At 37.0% G+C, this 20,525-nt stretch overlaps 1 protein-coding gene across 2 annotated transcripts in view; it reads right to left on the bottom strand.

The window, feature by feature from the left end:
- Nucleotides 1–20,525, bottom strand: part of LOC149084951 (sal-like protein 1) — a 209,611-nt gene that overhangs the window by 129,629 nt on the left and 59,457 nt on the right. Inside the window, exon 3 of one of the 2 annotated variants that reach the window (XM_089232694.1) lies at nt 14,752–14,769. The exons of the other annotated variant lie outside the window; for it this stretch is intronic. Coding sequence (XP_089088820.1) covers nt 14,752–14,769 — 18 coding nt within the window. The remainder of the gene's footprint in view (nt 1–14,751; nt 14,770–20,525) is intronic. 2 annotated transcript variants of the gene reach the window in all.

Here is a 20,525-nt window from a genome sequence, read left to right as displayed (position 1 = left end):
ACATATTTAAAAATGAACATGTAAAAGTTCGATTAATCAGTAAAAAAAATTTCGATCAATCAATGAAAATTTTTTGATTAATCAGTAAATCAGTAAAACACTTCTAGTGTAAACAGAAAAAAAAAATTAGACGTAGTTAGACGTAGAAAAGTTCAATAAATTTTGCGATCGACTTGCATAAATAGTGCACTCAAATTTTCAAAAAAACACATTTTCCAAATTTTCATTTTTTTAGTACTGTGAAATTTTCTGCGTCTAACTGTGTTCAAGTTTTTGTTCTACTTGTACTGAAAGTATTTTTAAAATATTTTAATATAAACTGCTGGCAGGCATTACACACGCTAATGTTTTTCACTAAAATGCGTTTTTCTCAAAACTAAGTTTTTTGTGTTAGATAAGGAATATTTTTTCGAACACCACTCATTGAAACGTCTTGAAACTTTGTGTGTGTGTCTTTCAACACTATGGTGTTACATACTTTAACACGAGGATTATTTATTAAATATCCTACTTATTTAAAAATTTTATGGCACAAAATATGGGTAAATTTTGGTGATTTTTTAAAAATTCGCATATTGTTGGAATTAAAATTCGATAAAAAAAAAATAACCAACAATTAAAATCCTAAAAGCTCGTGTTGAAGTATATAACACCATAATGTTGAGAGACACACAAAGTTTCAAGACATTTGAATGAGTGGTGTTGGAAAAAATGTTCCTTATCTAACGAAAAACTTAGTTTTGAGAGAAACGCATTTTAGTGAAAAACATTAGCGTGTGTAATGCCTGCTAGTAGTATATATTAAAATATTTTAAAAATACTTTTAGTACAAGTAGAACAAAAACTTGGACACAGACGCAGAAAATTTCACAGTATTAAAAAAATGAAAAATTGGAAAATGTGTTTTTTTGGAAAATTTGCGTGCACCAACTCCCTTAAGCTGAAGCTGTTTTGAATGCTTAACAATTTATCTCGAGTATAAATCGGGCAACACTTTAGTTTCCCTCCACGCAATAGTCATTTTTATGAAAACACAAATAACAAAGACCACAACAGGCAAAATACCCAGTGATTTTTTTATATTTATAAATAATTATTCAAATTTTCACCAATTCAGCTATTTCTGAATTCTGCACTAATATTTTTCGGTGCATTGTGGCGGCACCAATGAGAAAAACATTATAGATAAAATGGCACCAAATTTTATCAAGCTCCATCCATATATAGCCGATACAATCTATTCATAATAGGAAAAAAATTCAAAGAAGTTCTGTTAACCGCTTAGAGGTATATACCGAGTATACTCGGGTAATGCTTTTGTTTCCCTCCATGCAACTGTCATATTTATATTTAAATGATAATTCAAATTTTGATCAGTTCAGCTATTACAGAAATGATAAAAATAGACAGAAAACAATTGATCTTCTTGTATTGAGAGTAAAATACCTCAGCTAATGTATTTTAATCACGCTTTAATATTTTTTCGGAACGTTGTGGCAGCACATAAGTCCGAAAAAAAATTATAGATAAAATCTTGACACAAAATTCAAACCATCCAAGCCGATAGAATCTATCCAAATTAAAAGAAAAAAAAATTCAAAGAAGCTGTGTCAAAACTGCTTAGTGGTATATCCCGAATATACTCGGGTAACGCTTTTTGTAAAATACGTCAGCTAATGCATTTTAATCCCGCTTTAATACTTTTCCGAAACTTTATTGCAGCAAGCACCTAAGTCCGAAACAAAAAAATGTACATAAAATGATACAAAATTCTATTAAGCTCCATCCATAGCCGCGATAGAATTTATCAATAATAAAAAAAAATTCAAGAATAAGAACCGAAAAAAAGAGACAAAAGAGATGTACAATTCCAAATGACGGCCAATAGTTGAAAACCCAATGTTCACAAAAACATTAACGTCAAACTCTTTTCTTTTTTGAGAACAACGTTTTTACTAACAACACACAACGCTTCTTATTTTCTTTCTTACTTTCTTATTTTTTGTCACTGTCTCAAGGAAAAAAAAAACGCCTAAAGGAAAAAAAAAACACGGGCATTTCTTTTCGTTTTAAACGTGACCGGCTCGATTTTTCTTGAGAAAAACGCAAATTTTTCCCAAAGTACCTTTTCAAGAAACTGCAACAAGACACAGCACGTAGGTATATAAGAAAAAAAATAGAATAAAATCCAAAAGAAATACCGTCACAGTTTGTCTAAGAAAAACCATAATAAGGGTGAATGTACGTTTGTTGCTGCTGCTGCTGATATCTTAAAATCACCTATCTATTTTATTTTATTTTTCTTCTCTATTTTCTTAAGAAAATTCTTTTCTTCACTATTTTTTGCTATATATTTTTTTGTATGTATGTCGTAAGATGTATCTTTTTTTCTTGAGCTCACAAGAGCCAAACAAGTCATCGCTTTGAAACGGGACCCACATAATCAAAACGTCACTTTCGCCCATTGTGGGGCGAGAAAAGACTGCGTCATAAATTGGTGCCGGGGGCACCACGTTAGGCCACCCGGGAATTCGTGGATACATTTTCTAGTGCGAGTGTGTGTGTGTGTGTGTGAGTATAGGCACCGTGGTGTTGCCTTCATACATAGTTCGTTGATGGTTATCATACGGTTTTTTTTTTTTTCCTGTGTGTGTTATTTTACCTCTCTTTCTAGGTTATGGGATAGGGCGGCCTATGTATGTATATGGCTATTACCTTTCCTCACCCCTGTTGTAACGGTACGTTGGTGACGATGATGACGATCTGAGAGTGCGTCGCGCATTACTTTAAAGGAAGTTGTACTAAAATCTGAAGATTTTGGTGGTTTTTTTTTTTTTTGGACATGGTAAGACTGGAAAATAAAATAAAATAACAAAAATATTACTTGACAGATATTAGTGTCTTTTAGATGTGGATGAGGCCTAGCACAGGTGTCGGATTACTAAGACCTTTTCTACTACATGGGAAAAATAAGTATTAAAAAGGCCTAACACGGCAGGGAAATGAAATTTGACACTAGGCATTGAATTTGATTTTGTCATTTCACACTCGTGATTTTGTCAATTATATTCTCGTTTTGTTAGTTTGCTTTGCGTCACTTTATGAGACATGAATCATCGAGAAATAATTGAATTCTATTTTCTAAAATGAGTCGTTCGTAATGGCTATTGCACATCCATTTGTTTTCTTCCACAGGAAAAATATACTTCCTGTATAATTTTGCTACACTAAGGTTGTCTTAACACAGCGTTTCCTAACCCTTATTCGCCCATGGCCTCCTTTGAACCATATTTTTTCTCGTGATCCCCCTTGTCTCATCCAAAGCCCCTCCCCATCAAGGAGCGAGACCCTTCTTGTTGATTGAATTGATTTTTCTTTTTAGCAAATTGATATTGTGAAGAAAAATTTCATGAGTAAGATTGTAAGGTTACCCACGATTCAGCGAGGACTCTCTGGGGGGGGGGGGTCTATGCAATGCTGTCAAACCTGCATGGGCCCTCGAGCGAAAAACATGTTCTGGAGCTCCTTACTTTAACTAGAAACAAAATCTTAGTATTTATTTACATTCGTAAATCATGGCATCAGATCTCATCACGTAGGATCCCCAATCGACATCAGGAACATGTTTCAAAATGGTCATTGTTCTATGCAGGACCATTTTAGTAACATCCGAGGCGCCCTACGTTGCTGGGAGTACCCGTATACAAATTTACATACTTATTCTAGAAAAAAAATAGTATCAAATCTCATTACCGTGGAAGCCCTGCTACACAGTCTAGGCTCCGTTCTGGGTCCGAGTGGGCTCATGAGTAAAAAGGGCCCTGGCTCTATGGGAAGTTTTACTTCATTCAGGAAGTGTATATATATATAGTTACATTTTTTCCCCCCGTAATTCCCTTGAAGCATCATTTTTTATATCTGGATTTTTCCCACAGTGATTCGTGCCCTCCCTCCAGCAGCCTATCATGGCTCCCCCTTCGACTTGATTTTCACCCGTGTCCCGCTTGGAAAATCTCAGGACCGCAAGGGGACCATATGGATCCAGGTTGAGAAAAACTTTTAAAATATTTCTAAAAAATTTTACAAATCAGGCAAAAGAATAAAAAATATTTAATCTATCATCGATCTGCAATAATAGAAATTTGCACATAGTTAATTTTTTTTTTATAAATTAGATATATTGATATTAATTATAATCCATTACAAATTTTAACGAATCACTGTATTAATTGAACTAATTTAATGAAATTATTAATCTAACAAGAATGTGTAGATAAATTTGGACCAATTCTCCGTTTACTTACGAAGAAACACAACATGTATCGAAGAAAATAGCTCCAGCAGCATCAATTAAAATCTCAATAGAGCTTGACCATTCAGTCAGAAATTGAATGAAATTACACATGTTATCAGTATTCTTTCTAATGGGAGGCGGGACAGTTGAATGAGCACTCAGAAAATTCCCCAACTTTTTTTGAGACATTAATCATTGAGAGATAATTACATTTTATCCAAAAATGACTGATTGCGCTCCTACATGAAAAATAAAATAATTTCCACACTATATATACAAATACAAATACAAATACAACGCCACAACAGGCAAATTGCCCAACGAGGTGGCTGACTTAAGAACATCATGGATCCCCGAGCCATTTTTTTTGGAAGCCCTACCTACTACTGCTACATCACACATGCACCCCCCCCCCCGCGGAACCCCCGAACGAATCGGTACATGCGGGAATGTGCGTGTACGTGTAGTGCAACCTGACGTAAAGTTTGTTTCTGTGTAATGCTTGTTATGTGTAGTGCTGTCATCTGCCCCCAGTTTTTCTAACTATGAGTGAAGTGTTATGGTTGAATGACTTACCGTTGTAGGACTGTTGCTCTCTGTGGCGAGACTTTTTAACGGGGAGATCGGCTCGCATTTGCGCCTTGAAGTTGGGAACCACAGAAAACCAACTTCAGCCGACCACCACTGTGGGGTTCGAACCCGGATCCTCGCATCACGAGTCCGGCACTATAACCACTCGACCACCACAGCGGCATATATATATATATATATATATATATATATATAGGATCATCTTAATGAATTCTTGAAAAATTTATATTAAATAATCGAAGCAAAATTCAACTGGAGGCAAATATAGGCGCGTACCCAACCGATTACACTCTTATCTTGTCCCAACAAAATATCTGTAATAGTATCACTCATAATCTCAATAGAACTCTGAAATTTAGCCATTAGATTGAAAATTGAATAAAGTTTTGCTTCAATATTATCAGTACCTATTTTAATGGGATACTTGAATGAGCACCTGAGAATTTGCCAACTCTAAAAGACATGAATCAACCGTAAATAATTGAATTTCCGCAAAAAATGATTGATTCCTGTCACTCCAGAAAAAAAAAATCACTTTCTGTATAAATTTAAACATCAAGGTCACCTTAACACATTTTTGAAAGATGTCTTTTAAATAATCATGGTAAAATTTTATTGGAGACAAACTTGGACGTGTACCCAATCAACATATATAAATGGGTACTTGTCTTGACAAAAATGGCTAACAGTATCACACTTAGAACTCTGGAACTTGGTCATTCGGTTAGAAATCGAATAAAATTCTACTTCAATATTATCAGCAAGGCCTGGACGCTGATGCCCTACAAAAACCTTAAAAAGTGTCCTAAAAATTGAAAAAAATTGGCATCAAAATAATAAAACAAAGTTCTCTTGACAACCTCAATACAACCGGACCATTCAATCAGGAACTAAATAAAATTTCATTTAAATATTATTAATGTCCATTCCACTGAAAAATTGAATACGCACCTGAAAATGACTCATGAGACATTGAATCATCGAGAAATAATTAAATTCTAACCGAAAGTATCTGGCGTTCCTGCCACTTAAGGTGATAAAACCATTTCCTATAAACTTTTATCACATCAGGGTCATCTCAACACATTCTTGAAAAATTTCTTTTGAATAATCATGGTAAAATTGAACTGGAGTCAAATTTGGATGTATTAAGACACTCAACAAAACTAGCTCCAACAGTGTCACCCATAACCTAAATAGAACTTGTCCATTCGGTGGGAAATTGAATAAAATTCCAATTCAATATTATTAGTAACCGATTGAATGGGAACTTGTGGATGAACACCTAAAAATTCGCTAACTTTATGAGACATTAATCAGGGCCGGAATTAGAGGGGGCGATTGCTCCAGGCGGCAGAATTTACGGGATGGCAGTTTTAGGTGGGAACAAAGAACACCGTTATAAAATTATCGAATTTTAAAGTTGTGGGGGTGGCCAAATCATGTTTGTCTCGGGTGGCAAAAATCATAGTTACGGCCGTGTATTAATCGTTGAGAAAAAATTAGGGGTAGGCTGTGTCATAGCGCAAGTTTTGACGTGAATACGTTCTTTGGGCCTACCTTTTGTGTTAGTTACTGACATAATGAAAATGATACCACCGGATTTGTGATTGGAATATCTAACAGACGATACCAATGTTACGAAGTACAGATGACTAGATACCAAGCAAAGATAATTAGAAAGAAAAGTCACATTCCTCTGTGGGGAATTGAACCACCAACCTCGCACTTTTCGGGCGCGTGTTCTACCAAACTCAGTACAATTAGCGGAGAAGTTCATCGTTTCATATGGAGGCTGATTTCGTTACGAGCTGCTGCTGAGTTAGGCTGTCTATTGTGCAGTCTCGTTCAGCCCAAAGGAACATAGTGTTTTTAGGAAAGAAAATGTCTGTCCTTTGTAGTTTAATGATCGAACACGCGCCCGGAAAGTTAGAGGTTGGTGGTTCGATTCCTCACAAAGGAATGTGACTTTTCTTTCCAATTATCATCGCTTGGTATCTAGTCACCTGTACCTCGTAAAATTAGCGGAGAGGTTCATCGTTTCGATACCAATGTGGTCTATTTGGCTCGCGAATTTCTCGAGAGATATAGCGCAAAAAAATTTCGTTACGAATGCGGGCCGCGTGCCTTGTGTCCAGACCGGAAGACGCATTGAAATCCATACGGTATCATCGTATTTTGAATATCTAATAGGTGATACCTATATCTAATAAGTGATACCATTGTGTTTTATTTGCGTTGCGAATTTCCTTAGATATAGCGTAAAAGCAATTTCATACGAATATTAGTCTCGGATCTGGTCCATGAGTTATTCAAACCAGAGTGACATCATTGGATTTTTCTCAATGAGATCTACCCGCAGTCATACAAAACGCTGGTATATTCTAAATATTTCCTGAGATATAAGCGTTTAAATTATTTCGTTATGGAACTTTTTGCGAATGCGCCCAGTTATCGTCAGATGATTTAAAAGACGTACTCACATCAATAAATAATTCAGTTTTACCTGGAAATGACTGACTTCTGCCACTCTATAGAACAAAATTTATTTTTTATGCAATTTTTTCATGCCATCTCAACATGTTCTTGAAAAATGTCTTTAAATAATCATGATAAAATTCAATCGTTTACAAATTTGAAAGTGCATCCGACCGATTAAGACACTCTACATATTTTGTTTCAACAAAATGATCTCTATCAGAGAATAATCCCTCATAATCTCAATAAAACTCTGAAACGTGGCCATTCGGTCATCAGGTAAAAACAAACAAAACCGATATGAAATGGGAATAAAATTCTACTTTAATATTATCAGTATTCGTACTAATAGGAATTTGAATGAGCACCTAAAAATTCAGAGCAGGAAGCAAAAACATGAAAAGCCAACAATAAGAAGGAACAAAAAAAAAATTATTCTCCAAAACAGTATCTCATCATATAAAATAAAATAAAAGGTAGTGGGCGTTAAGTGTATCGGTAAGAATATCCGTATAGAAAGACATTTCGAACGAATTGAAGACTCCATTGTTTCTGGCTAATGGATCGGTAAAATGTTTGATAATTGATGGTGTTCGAAACGAGTTCAGTGGGAAGAAGCCATTGAAAGAAAAATAAATATCAAAAAAGGATAAACAAGAGTACACTGAGCACCAAAAAAAAAACCAAAAAAACAGTGCATATACATCTTATAATAATGACGAATTGCCCTTTTCCTACTTGAACATAGTGTTTTCCGAGTTGGGTACAGTAGTAGCATCTGCATTATATCTATCTGTGGCTGTTGTGAAGCAGACCTCGTTTTTTAGACTCGGATGATTACAAGAAGAAACTTTTCATTCGTCTATATCTTACGCGAAATGACTTTCCATCTTTTCTTATGAGAGAGCGGAATGAGGGATTTATAAACTCCTTGAGAAATCTTATGTGGCAGGTGCTTCTTCGCGTCCAAGAAACGCACCAGAAACCCCTTCCAAGAAAACGTTGGTTTTTTTTTACGATGGTCTTGATGATAGGGTTGGTGATGATGTGTTTTTTGTTCTTTATTTATGGAGGATATGGGTGGAGGAAAGCAAAGTACTTCAAAGGAGAAGAAACTGGCTTTTTCCATGTTAAGAAATTGACACGTACACGATCCCCATGTCGGTTTTTTTCGGAAATTAACACGCCTAAAATTGCCATGGGTTTATTTTTATTGGTTTGACATGATCGATCTCATTCATTGTCTTGAAAAACAGAAAATTAAATCTGAAAATGAAAACTATCCTGTTATTGCTTCCAAGTGAATCGGTAATTCTAAAAATGAAAGAATGGGTCAATTCAAGAGAGAAGAAATGGGATTTATTTAATAATTGCATTATGATCACAAGTGGTATCTCGAGTTTACCCTTGACCAAGGCAAGAAGAGTCAAATAAGGATCCCAAATCATTCTAGATTTTCATGCATTCTCAAATTTTATTAATTTTTATACAAAATTTTTTATTCTATGTTTTACGATACAATTCAATGTTTTATCTCGAAAAGAAAAATTTATGGAGGTGGAAGAAGTTCCCGAAAAAGTCTTGGCCCATAATTTTTGAATCCGTTACGACAATCCTGCCTCGAATTACGAATTTGATTCGTTGTTTAGAGTAATTGTTATTATTCTTAGAGTTATTGTTACTAGAGTTTGTTATCATCACAAACTGATACCGAAGCAAACTTTATATAATTTAAAGTAATGAAGATATCTCTATCGACTTTTTCAAAGCATTCGAGCTTTCATGAGTAAATTAGCTTTTTTCGTTCTTTTCAAGCTCGTAAGGCGAATATTTGCTCACAAGTCGAGACGATCATTATTCAAGGTGCCACTGGTGTACTTCAAAATCGGGATAAAATATTTCGGCTTTTCAGCTAAAAAACTGTCAGATATCATAACTAGTTTTCATTTATAAACGAATCACATACTTTGTGCATCATTATAATTACCAAGTTGAAAGCGAGAGAAATTTCGTCTGGACCATGGCCCGCTTGACCAAAAATATAAGCAAATACTTTCGTGTTTTTCCGTTTCTGGTGTCTAGATTCGAGGTTAATGTGATAATTCGCATCTTATTATGTCGTCGCTAAGCAGAAGCGCCGCGGTGGTCAGCTCTTACTGTAATTGGAGTGGCAGGTGAATTTCACGCGTCCACGTACATACAAAATTGGATACAATCGTAAGAATGTTTAGTGCACCTGTGGGAAGAATATAAAGCAATGTGCTTTGCTTGCCTGCTCTGCAATCTCTTAATCGTTTTAACAACCTTTTTTTTTTTCGATTTATGTTGCTATGCGCAGAAAAAAAATGTTGATGTGAGAAGATATGGTCAACGCCCACTCATAGGACTGTCAAGCTTACGAATGTGTGGTCACTGGAACCAAACTACGATTTACAGTGACCTCATAGTTTCGACTTACTAACGTATTTCAAATCGCAATCAAAAAATTTTCGAGCCATATTCAAGTTGAAAGGCCTTTTATGGTCTAACAGAAAACAACGAGGACACAAATTTAAGGCCATCTTTAAGGACCCTTTTGGTCATCTGACAAAGATCAAATGTATAATCGAACTATTTATGTCGAAAAAAAAAATTTCAATGATGCAGACTGAACAAAAGACTTGTATTTGGTAGAGCAGAAAATGAAGTTTGAGTTAAAAAACAAGGATGGTTTGAAGGACAAGTTTTATATAAAAACATAGTAGGGATTTGCTAGTCGAGCCTCCTAAAAATGCCTTGCAAATTGCTGTCTGAAATTTACTGCGCCACCCAGTGAGACGAACCTAGAGAGCGAGAAGAAAGCCAAGAGAGCCAATCGTCAAGAAGTCGGGGGATACCCACGGTTTATGAGAAACAATTTCGTTTTCCCGGGCCTAAAAAAAAAACACTGCAACACTGTATCGTAGCACACGAAGTTAGTATCGGCCATAATACGCGTATGCCAGAGTCCAACAAGCCACGAGCAGATGTATAAAGATACATACAGATAAATACGTATATATTCGCTATTGATATATGGCCCACCCTCGCCCCAAGAACTCATATTGCAGGGCCAGGCTGTGGGTCTTCCTTTCCACTTCTTCCCACGAGACATGGCTTTTGGGTAGCCTTTCTCGGAGGAGTAGCGGGGGCCACCTCATCGCCGTAAATCTGCGTTTAGTGGCCAGGTCTACGTATGGAATTCTGAGCAACTGTCGGGACGAGATCAGGATTTACAGGTTCAATCCGACGGGGATGAAGCCTCATATTTTACTTCCTGACGCCGAAGGAGAGAGAGAGCCGCAAATATCCGATACCACCATCAGGTAGAAAACACTGGGGGGGGGGGAGGACTTCCGAAGGGAGGGTGAAAAAGAAAAACGTCCGAGTTCCCACCGGCAGTCAAAACACTGCTGGTAAAAACCCTGTAAATTGCCATTATATAACCTTTACAGCCAAACTCTGGACATCGAGGAAAGAGAGAAACAAAATGACTGAATCACTGGCCACGTTGTTTATTATCCATAAGTCTGAGAGCAGTCTCTGGAGAATCATGAACATGGGTAACGACTCGGAACGATATAAAAATTATGATTTAGATTGTAAAGCCTATTTATATTAGTTAAATCGTATATTTCTGATCGATATCGCAGTTTAAATATAGCCATTTCATTCTTTAAATATTATCAAAATTCATTTCACAATAACTAAACTGTCTGACCTTCGATTCCGACACGAAGTTCGAGTTATTCTGATCGACTTTGATAATCAGATAATTCAATTTAAATACAGTGAAACCTCTCGAAGAGAGCCATCATTAGTACCTCAAAAAACTGACCTTCTATAGCAGTGTTTCTTAAAGTGTGCATCGCGGTTAGCTGGAGATATTGATTTTTATGCCTATTTATGATTTGAAATGGTTCTTTCATAAGTGAAAATAAGTACTAAACTATTTTGGGGAGCCGCAAATGTACTATGAATTGGGTAAGGGAGCCGCGGGGGACGAAAGTTCAAGAACCACTGTTCTATAGTGATAAAAATAATATATAGAGAAAAATATTACGGATCACAAAAAGTTTGGCCCTATAGGGAGGTGGTCCCTTTATAATTTACTGCGTCTAAAATTATTGAAATAATTACACAAAGTTTTTTGTTAGATATGTAGTAATTAAAAACTTATCATAATGGGATGTGGACAGGGGTGTACGCAGGATCGACCTTTGGAGGGGGGGGGCACAAAATTTATCTTCGTGGAAAATTTTGAGCTACTATCCTTCAAAAGGCATTTAAATTAACAGAAATTGGTTAATATAGCATACAAAGGGTATTTTCTTTCTATATTTTAATTTTTCCACCGAAATATTATTATTATTTTTAATTTTTGGTCGGATTGGGGGGGGGGTACGGGACTCCTGAGCACCCCCTTGCGTACACCTCTGGATGTGGAAACATGTGATGAGCACCTTCTCTGAATTCGGGGCTGACTGAAATTTACAGACAATTTTACAGACTTTTGTGTAAAACGTTTTGTAGCCTACCACAATATATATTACACCCCACCCACGAGGTGATGGATGAAAGGTACCTAATCAAGAGAAGTCTGGAGTTCGACTATACATATCTCCCCTCCCCTTACTTTCTAAAAATACATACTGTTCTCATGGCCCTACATACTAGATCGGGGCCCCTAGGCTGGGATCTTTGGCGGGCTCCTGGACCAGAATTTTCACGGGTCCTTCTATATTGTAGCGTGAAAAAAAATGATGATAATTGTCCCGGGCCTAGGGCCGTTCAACTCCGTCTTTGTGCCCCCCCCCCCCATGACTGTACTCTCACAGCATAATCAGTATGGTAGAGGAGGGGTTAAAATCATCGTTGGATCTATAGTCAAGAAAGACCCTATCTGTATGTGAGGTTGTTTCTAGTTTTAAGACTCATATTTTTCCATATAACATATCTATAAATTAGTACGTATAACTTTAAGGTATGGCTTTGTGTTAAAATAATAAAGTAAAAATGAAATACGTAATAATCAATACATATTAGCCCCGTTTTACGGCAACAGATATTTTGCTGTTCTGTGTAATTAAACGCTTTGCAGTTTAGTCCTGCTCGAAATCGCCAACTGAAAAATTCTTAATTTATTATAATTTTAACAAATATAAAAAATACAAATTCGATTCATAAAAGTGTCATTGTAAATGGATGTTACGTTTCCCGCAGGGGGGGGGGGGGCACAGAAACAACGAAGCCTGAGAATTTCCGTCCAGCAGCAGAAATAAGCACCTTTCAGCGGCAGGAGGAAAAATGGCGTCACCTATCTTGACGTCAAGTTATTTATTAGAGGTCAGAGGATCTTGGGCGATCATTTCCAAGCATTTCAGCCCTCCGAAACTGAGGTTCGGTTTCCCCAAATCTGAGGAACGGTCCACACAAGATAGTACAAAAGCTGTCGCCAGTGCTTCTGGGAACTTGCGGCCTCCCGCACATATTCCCCAGTGGTAGTGGAGAGACACATACATTCAGCGAGCCTATCTTCCGCAACATTGTGCATAATAAGCTTTCGCCATGAGAACAAAATGACCGAATGGCTCAAGGACGATTTTCTTTTCTTTCTCTTGGGGGCATTTGTCTCTTCCCTCCCTTTAACGGGGTGATGTAATCAGCAAATATTTGTGACGTAATATATGGGCTCGGACTGTTTGCCTTATCTATCCGGGAATGGGACACCTTGGTGACCATTGCTTCCAGGGGGGAAACCAAGAAAACGACAGCGAAAAATAAATAAGCTTATAGAAAAACAGGCTCCACGAATTACCTTCTTTCAACAAAAGAACACTGCTTGTATGCATTTTGGAGAAAAACGTTGATTCTTCTGAAAATATGGACAGTTTGCAACATTTAGAGATAACTTGTCGCGGTCATATATGAATGGGAAGGCTGGACAAGTCTTCAACGTTGGTTGAAAAAGATTTTGGCACTATAAATTCGTTAGAAAATTTAGTATACTAATTAAAAAGCGATCCCCACCAAAAAATCTTGATCAAATTCTCCATAATAATGTTGTAGGCTCTAAACCAGGCGTCTCCAACGTTTTTGACATTGTGAGCACCATTTATGCCCAGCATCTGAAGAAAAGAACTGAATCTCTCAATCTAGATCCCGTAAAACCATATTCAGGGCCCCAGACAGTGATGTTCTGAGACCCCTACCTTACTGGAAGCACTAGCTTCCAAATATCAATTTACATTCTTACTTCCAAAAGTCATAGTACCAGATCTTATTATGAGGCCCTTCATTTGAGAACCCTTGGCAGTGTCCGGCTGGGTCCATGCTTTAAGGTGTCCATATGACAACTCTGATAGCTTACAGGCCAATTCAATTCTTGAATGGGATGGTTTAATTGGACTATTGATCTCGAAAATGGACACCGGCACCAAGTACTTTTCATTGCTTGAAGGAGCACCGTGGTGTTTACGAGCAACTGGTCGAAGAAGCTGGCTTTACAATAACAGTAAAAAGCTAATTTTTCAATTAAATGATGTATACAGGGTGTTTCACAAAGTTTCCGAAAAGAATAAAAAATTATATGGTTGATTCTAAAATTAAAGTAAAATACAAAGAAAGGTCGTAGTGGTCAAATTGTAAATATTAGTCAATTTTTTTTTAAATTTTCTATGAACTCGATTGCATGAGCGATTACCACCTAGAAGTTGAAAAAACTGAACACCTTCGGAAATGAAAAACATTGAAAATTTGTCCTTCCGATATCGTGTGTATCCCCCATGAGAACGTTTGCCCAATCAGACGGACACTACTGAGAGGTTTCCCTGTCCCAACTTCCTGACGACTGGGAGTTGCATATGTGCGTGGTGTATATGTATATCCATACACATATCCATGTAACATACATATTCAATTTGACGTGAGGGTGCTTTCCACCAGATTATTTTATAATCTCCCGTAGGGCAACAAACTCCGTTATACTAATGGATAAAAAACCTGTCGCTCCCTCTCAACACGTGCCCCAAGGCCAGGAGACCCGAATTCTAAAGACACGTGCCTTCGGTATAAATGTCTCAGGGCCCTTCAAAAGGATTGAGAGGGCAATCGTTCTGCTCCCCGACCCCACCCCCTTCCCCACGCACCGTTATAATAGCAGTTATATTGGAACGGTTGCACATTTTGGAAAAGGGTAACGAAAAAAGAACCTTCACGGGTATCCAATATGACGAGAGACCAATACACCGACACCCTCCCGGTTTTCCACGACAGACGCAATGCGGAACTCAAATGGGGAGAAGTACGACATAAAAGCACACACACACACACTGTATATCATAATATAAAAGTGCACATTAATATATTACTTTGAAATGGCGTAAGGTCTTCGATGCCACGTGATATGCAGTACACAGTTTCATTATGAGAGGAACCATCCATTGATCCATACATAAAAAAAATGAAAAATATGATGATGTTAGAGTACCCTTAGAAAATGAGTGCGCAATAAATAAACTGAATTAATGAATTCTCATTATTCATAATGTCCACCTAGAGCAGTTCACTGCTCGGCAACAGGCCAGAAAATCCCTTGACCAAATTGTTTTTTTTCTTTGGCAGCACAGTCCAAAGCCGATCCATTTTTATCACTACACAGTACAGGCCTACAAAGTGTCCATGTTGTGATAAGAGTGCGTCTTTAAAAAAAATTAGTTCCGGAATCGCACCTGTTTATTCAAAATAGTCTTCCTTGAATCAATACATAGCCGAAATAAAAATTCAAAGTTTTTCAAAAAATCACTTTATTTTTTATTTTTGGTGAGTCAACAAGACCCGTGCCCAGAGTCCCGAACTAAATAGGGTCCAAAAATCATTGAAGATTTTTTTTTATTCATTAAAATTTTTTATTATTTTTATTTCTCTCATTTCATAGTGTCTCATTTTATTTCTTTATCGACAGTGTTTTATCACTAGAAAACGTTTTCCACCCGAGCTGCTAAGGGACTCTAAAATGTTTGGGTCCCGTTCCCCTAAACTTTTCGAGACGGCCCTGTTACCGATGAACGTCAGAACAGTAGGCCTATTGTTACCTTTACGGTTCAAACGCAAGATGCAGCAACGCTAGCGAAATTATACTGTTCCAGCTGAAACTAAAATTACTATAATGGCGTAAGCTCATAATACCCCGAGAGGTAGGCAAAATTAAAAAAAGAAATTAATGTTCGGTGTTAACGGAACCTGGTAACACTGTATACAGTAGACAGAAACAAACTCCGTCCAGTGATAGATATTTTGCAAAATAAAAAGAAAAACAATCGATTCAAAAAGAAATATCTTTTGATGGAGTTGTAAACGAGTAACGTCTGACGTAAATGGCTGAAAATGAGTAGAAAAAGCATCAGACAGCTGTTTCAGGACCTGCTGTAGTTACTTCTTCAATGAAAACACGAACGTAAGCGAATGACGCAGACCATTCAGAAGACTAAATAACAATAACAGACGAATTTCTTTTTCCTTGTTTGTGTTTCCATTGAAGAAGAGGTTACTGTAGGCTCCAAAACAGCTGTCTGATGCATTTTTCTACTCATTTTCAGCCATTTACGTTAGACGTTACTCATTCGATTGTCCAAATTCAATCGTCTTCCATCATTTTTCTCTTGTTTACGTGTCAATACCAAAAATATAATCTCAAGACCTGATTGGTTATCTGATAATTCACGATATGATAGTTGCCCCAACGAATCAAACACTTTCGTTTCATTTATGTCCCTATGTCTTCTTACAACAAAGTCCCGAAAAAGTCCCGAATCAAACACGAAAAAGGCCGGATTTTGACTTTCTTGAAAGTGTTGTCGAACGCGAGTGCTGGGATCTTTGTTGCAGAATAGTGGATGATGCCGTTTGGAGACGGTGCGACAGCCTCAAGACAGCTGCTACTGCTGTCTCCGTGTGTATTCCATTTCTTTGCTTGGATTTGTGCCCAAGGCAATTGGATTTGTTTATCGACAACGAGGGGGGAGGGGAGGGAAAGCAATTTTTTTTCGCTTTCTTACTTTATTTCTTTCTTATTCTTATTTCTTTCTTTTCTACCACCAACGCGACTTCAAGACCCAGAGAAAAAGAGATTTTTTTTGGCCGGCTATAGAGACAAGTTAAACACAAGGCACCCTAGTAGCAAATAATTTTGTCAGTTTCGTTTACATTTCAGTAGTTCCCTCTAAAAACTCCTGAGGAAAAAAGTCGTAGAATATAAATGAAAAGTAAGTGCAGCACATACATACAAAATAATAAAAACGGTTCCTTGTAAAAATACAGCCATATTTCCCGTCGCAGTAAATTCGTACGTTGGCATATATACAGACATACAGTAGCTAGCTTATACGATATTTCCGAGTAAACGGTAAGGTGTCAGCTAGGTAAAATACCCGTCATTGGCCTATTTTTAAATAAAATAAGGCCATGCTTTCGTAACATTTAAACATCGTTATCAGGGGTGTTATTCAAAAATATAGTCCTTCATTTTTCACTTAAATTTCGTTTCTTCGTGGGGGCACCAAATCTTCCCGCGGTAGGAATAGCGTTGTTGTCTATCTCTACCATGCGCAAGTGGCCAGAAAAAAAAAAGACACTGTCCATATCAGGGACGTTTCCAAATCAATCGTCAGCAACTCTGGGGAATCTTTCACAGTTTAGCGTTTTTTGTTGGTCGTCGTCGTCGTCTCGAGCAAACACCAGAGGCGAATTGAGAACTTGAAGGCGTTTCCACCACCATCACCTCCTTTTTCTTGGAGACTTACTTCGTCTCATCCTCAAGAAGAGTGATGGGATATCCCCTTGTGAAACTTAGGAGGGGCAGAAATGTGGAATATATATCCGTAAACAAACGTGGACAGTGGGAGGAATGTATTGCCCTAGAAGTCTAGGAGCAAAAAATAAAAAAAGAGCATTCTCCATGGGACCACCATCAAGTTTCACCGCAGTAACTTATCTCGATGTGGCACCGGGGCAAATCTCTCCTGAGTTTCCATCATGACATTGATATTACCAAACAAATCTCTCAACGTTTCAAACACAATTTCTAAATAGAAGTACTCTTAAAAAAAGTAATAATATTCATTATTTTTCAAGAGATTAATTTAAAATTTATGACTTTTAATAATTGTTTTAGTTTTTATCGAAACTAATCAACAGACACACACTCAACAAAATGAAATAATTAGCTGTGGTTACTGAATAAATCATGTAAAAAAGTTAAGAGTAATTTATTGTCGGGATTTTAAATAAAGGAACGAACGAAAAAAAAATTGAATTAAATATATTGATTGGTTTTTGAATTCGTATTTTGATTTTTTTTTCTATTTTCTCCATTTGAAAATTAAAATTTATCAAGAGAATTTTTTTTTTCTTTTCAAAAATCCAGCTTTTGAAAGATTTTTCTTCCTAAAACCCAAGTAATTTTCCTAATGCGAAATTTTAAGACTTACTTATGAAATGAAGCAGCATTAATTAAAAACTTTGATTTGCTAATTGGTTGCGTGTGTGTGTTTCTTTGTATATCTCATGAGAAATATATATACATTCATCAAAGAATATTTCGATTAGATATTCAAGAAATTTATACGGATAAGATAAGAATATTTTATGGAAAATTTTTTGGTCTTAATTAATTTATTAGAAAATTAGTTTGCTTATTTTTTTTCAAATTGCAGAGATGAGAGATAATGGTATGGCTGTTCTTATGTGGTTTCTATGCGATGGTTTCGTTTGATGTTGTATATTTGGAGCGTTGATGCTGGGCCGGAACTAGGGGGGCGGGGGCAGGAGAGGGCAACTTTCACGAGCGGCAAAATTTAGGGGTGGAAGTTTTTTTAGGTGGAAATAAAGAACACCGTTATAAAGTTATCGAATTTTAAAGTTAGGGAGGGGTGTGGAAATGGTGTGGTGATAGTCCAAAACTACGTGACTGAATCAAATTAATTGTAGGTTTCCAAGATGTTGAGCAGTAACTCTGAAACCTCCAATATCCTTTGCCCTGGTAATAAAATACCCGTGTATTCCTTAGCCTAGCGATTTCCTTTCCCATTCTTCAAACGCAGAGTTTTCCAGCTTTCTGGTTTAGGCAGAAGTCTTGGTGGCTACGGGACTGTTTCATGGAAGAAATACAAATACAAATACAAATACAACGCCACAACAGGCAAAATGCCCAACGAGGTGGCTGATAAAAAGATGCCCATAAAAATATGGTTGTCATATGTTTCAAAAATACAGCAACCCAATTAAAAATGCAATTAACACAACAAATGAACAAACATGAATTTTCTCAACTGTTTATATTTTTATTTCAACCCCAATCAAAACATGACAGCTTTTGGAACAGGCTATGTTGGACATGAGTAGCTATGTTCTCCTACGGTCAGATTAACGCTGAACGCTTGACGGTTACGAAACTGTTTCAAGGAACCCAAAATAACGTTAATATTTCTATAATATAGATGTATCTGTTGCAAAACCAATAAAAAACTTTACAGTTTATGACACTGCGGAACCCCCTAAAAAACTCTCATGGAACCCCGAGGTTCCGAAGAACAACAGTTTGAAATCCATGCTGTCGCGATCATATACCAGTAAGAGTTTTACAAGTGCCTTGGTGAAATATAACCCAGGAATGTTCAACTCGCGTGCGGCATGTGGCCCCGTACAAATATCAGGGAGGCCCGACTAGTAGCTCTAATTTCAAACTTATATAAATAATTTTTTTTTCTAATATTCCAGGTAGATAGCGTCTTCTTTTGCTGCAAAATAGAAGAATAAAGTGTTTTGCCCATTCTATTTTTATTATAATGATCGGCTATCGTTTGCGGCCCAAAAACGCTTGTTCTTTTTCCAATACGGCTCAGAAAACCTAAAAGGTTGTCTAATCTACATATTATCCACTATATAGACACACATTCATCAATATCCTCTGCTGGAAAGATGCTCTTGACTAAGTTTGGTGACTTTCGTGGGAGCCACGACGCTCACTGTGAGAGCCACTGTTCTAGAGCAGTGTTTCTCAAACTCTCAATGCTTGCGGCTCGGTTAATTTATTGTACTAAGTGGAAGGTCCGGTCTTATATACACTGATAACAATAAGTAAAGGCGGAAAAATGAAATTCAATTGCGCTTATTGCCTGTGTGGTTTGACTGATGTAAGGGGCTAGGTACCGGGCAGTGTCCTGGCAATCCAGAAACATTATTCTAGAGCATAGTTTTCCAAACTTTTTGTTTCATCGCCCTCTTCTTCAGAATTTTTTCTCTCTCATCGCCCCCCTATTCAAGCGAACCCCTATGTTAAACCAGTAGCTTTTATCGCCCCCTTGGACTATTCCATCGCCCACCGGGGGGGGGGGTGATATTGCCCAATTTGGGAACACTGTTCTAGAGCATAGGTTTTCACCTGTTTATGTTTCGCGGAACCCTAGAGTTGTACACAAGAGCTTCTTTTTTCATTTGTATTACAATAAAGATTTCTATCACACACTGTTGGAGAAATATTAGTGCTTTATTTTTTTTGGGGTCCGTGGAAAATTCCCGCAACCATGAAGGATTCCGCGAGAAATAAAACATTAGAAAATTCTGTTCTAGAGAGCTAGGAACAATTGTACACTCGAATGTAATGAATATCGAATTGTCGTACTGCTGACACGAGTTAACAAGACTTGCGTGCCAGAGAGATTAACCAAATAAGATGAACTCTTTGTTAAGACAGAGATGAAGGCAACGCATTCATAAGGATTACGAGGATGATGGTATGACACCGAAAATTATTACTCCAAAGAAATCAACAATAGATTATCATTCGACTCACGGAGATGCTTAATTTAAAGGAGGGAGGGAGGAATTAACTTTCTTCTCCTTCGCAGGTGGTAATTTATTTGTCAACAAACCATAAGAGACTGATTAATTTCTTTCTGTGTTGGAGGAATGTTTACCGGGAGATCGTGTTGGAAGTCTCTCGCGAGCTCCATGATTGCACGGTTCTCTTCGTAATTTTATAACTTAATCTCCAGACAGAGGAGAAAATTTTTATACAAGTCCTTATAAAACGACGAAAAACGACTGATTAAGATTAAGCTCGCTAAATAATATACCTAGCTAGAAG

The sequence above is a fragment of the Pholcus phalangioides genome, unplaced genomic scaffold (assembly GCF_987345545.1).
Source record: "Pholcus phalangioides strain wild (caught in Gottingen) unplaced genomic scaffold, Ppha-v1.0 ptg000007l_1, whole genome shotgun sequence".
NCBI classification, from domain to species: Eukaryota; Metazoa; Arthropoda; class Arachnida; order Araneae; family Pholcidae; genus Pholcus; species Pholcus phalangioides.
This window is presented reverse-complemented; position numbering and strand designations above follow the sequence as displayed.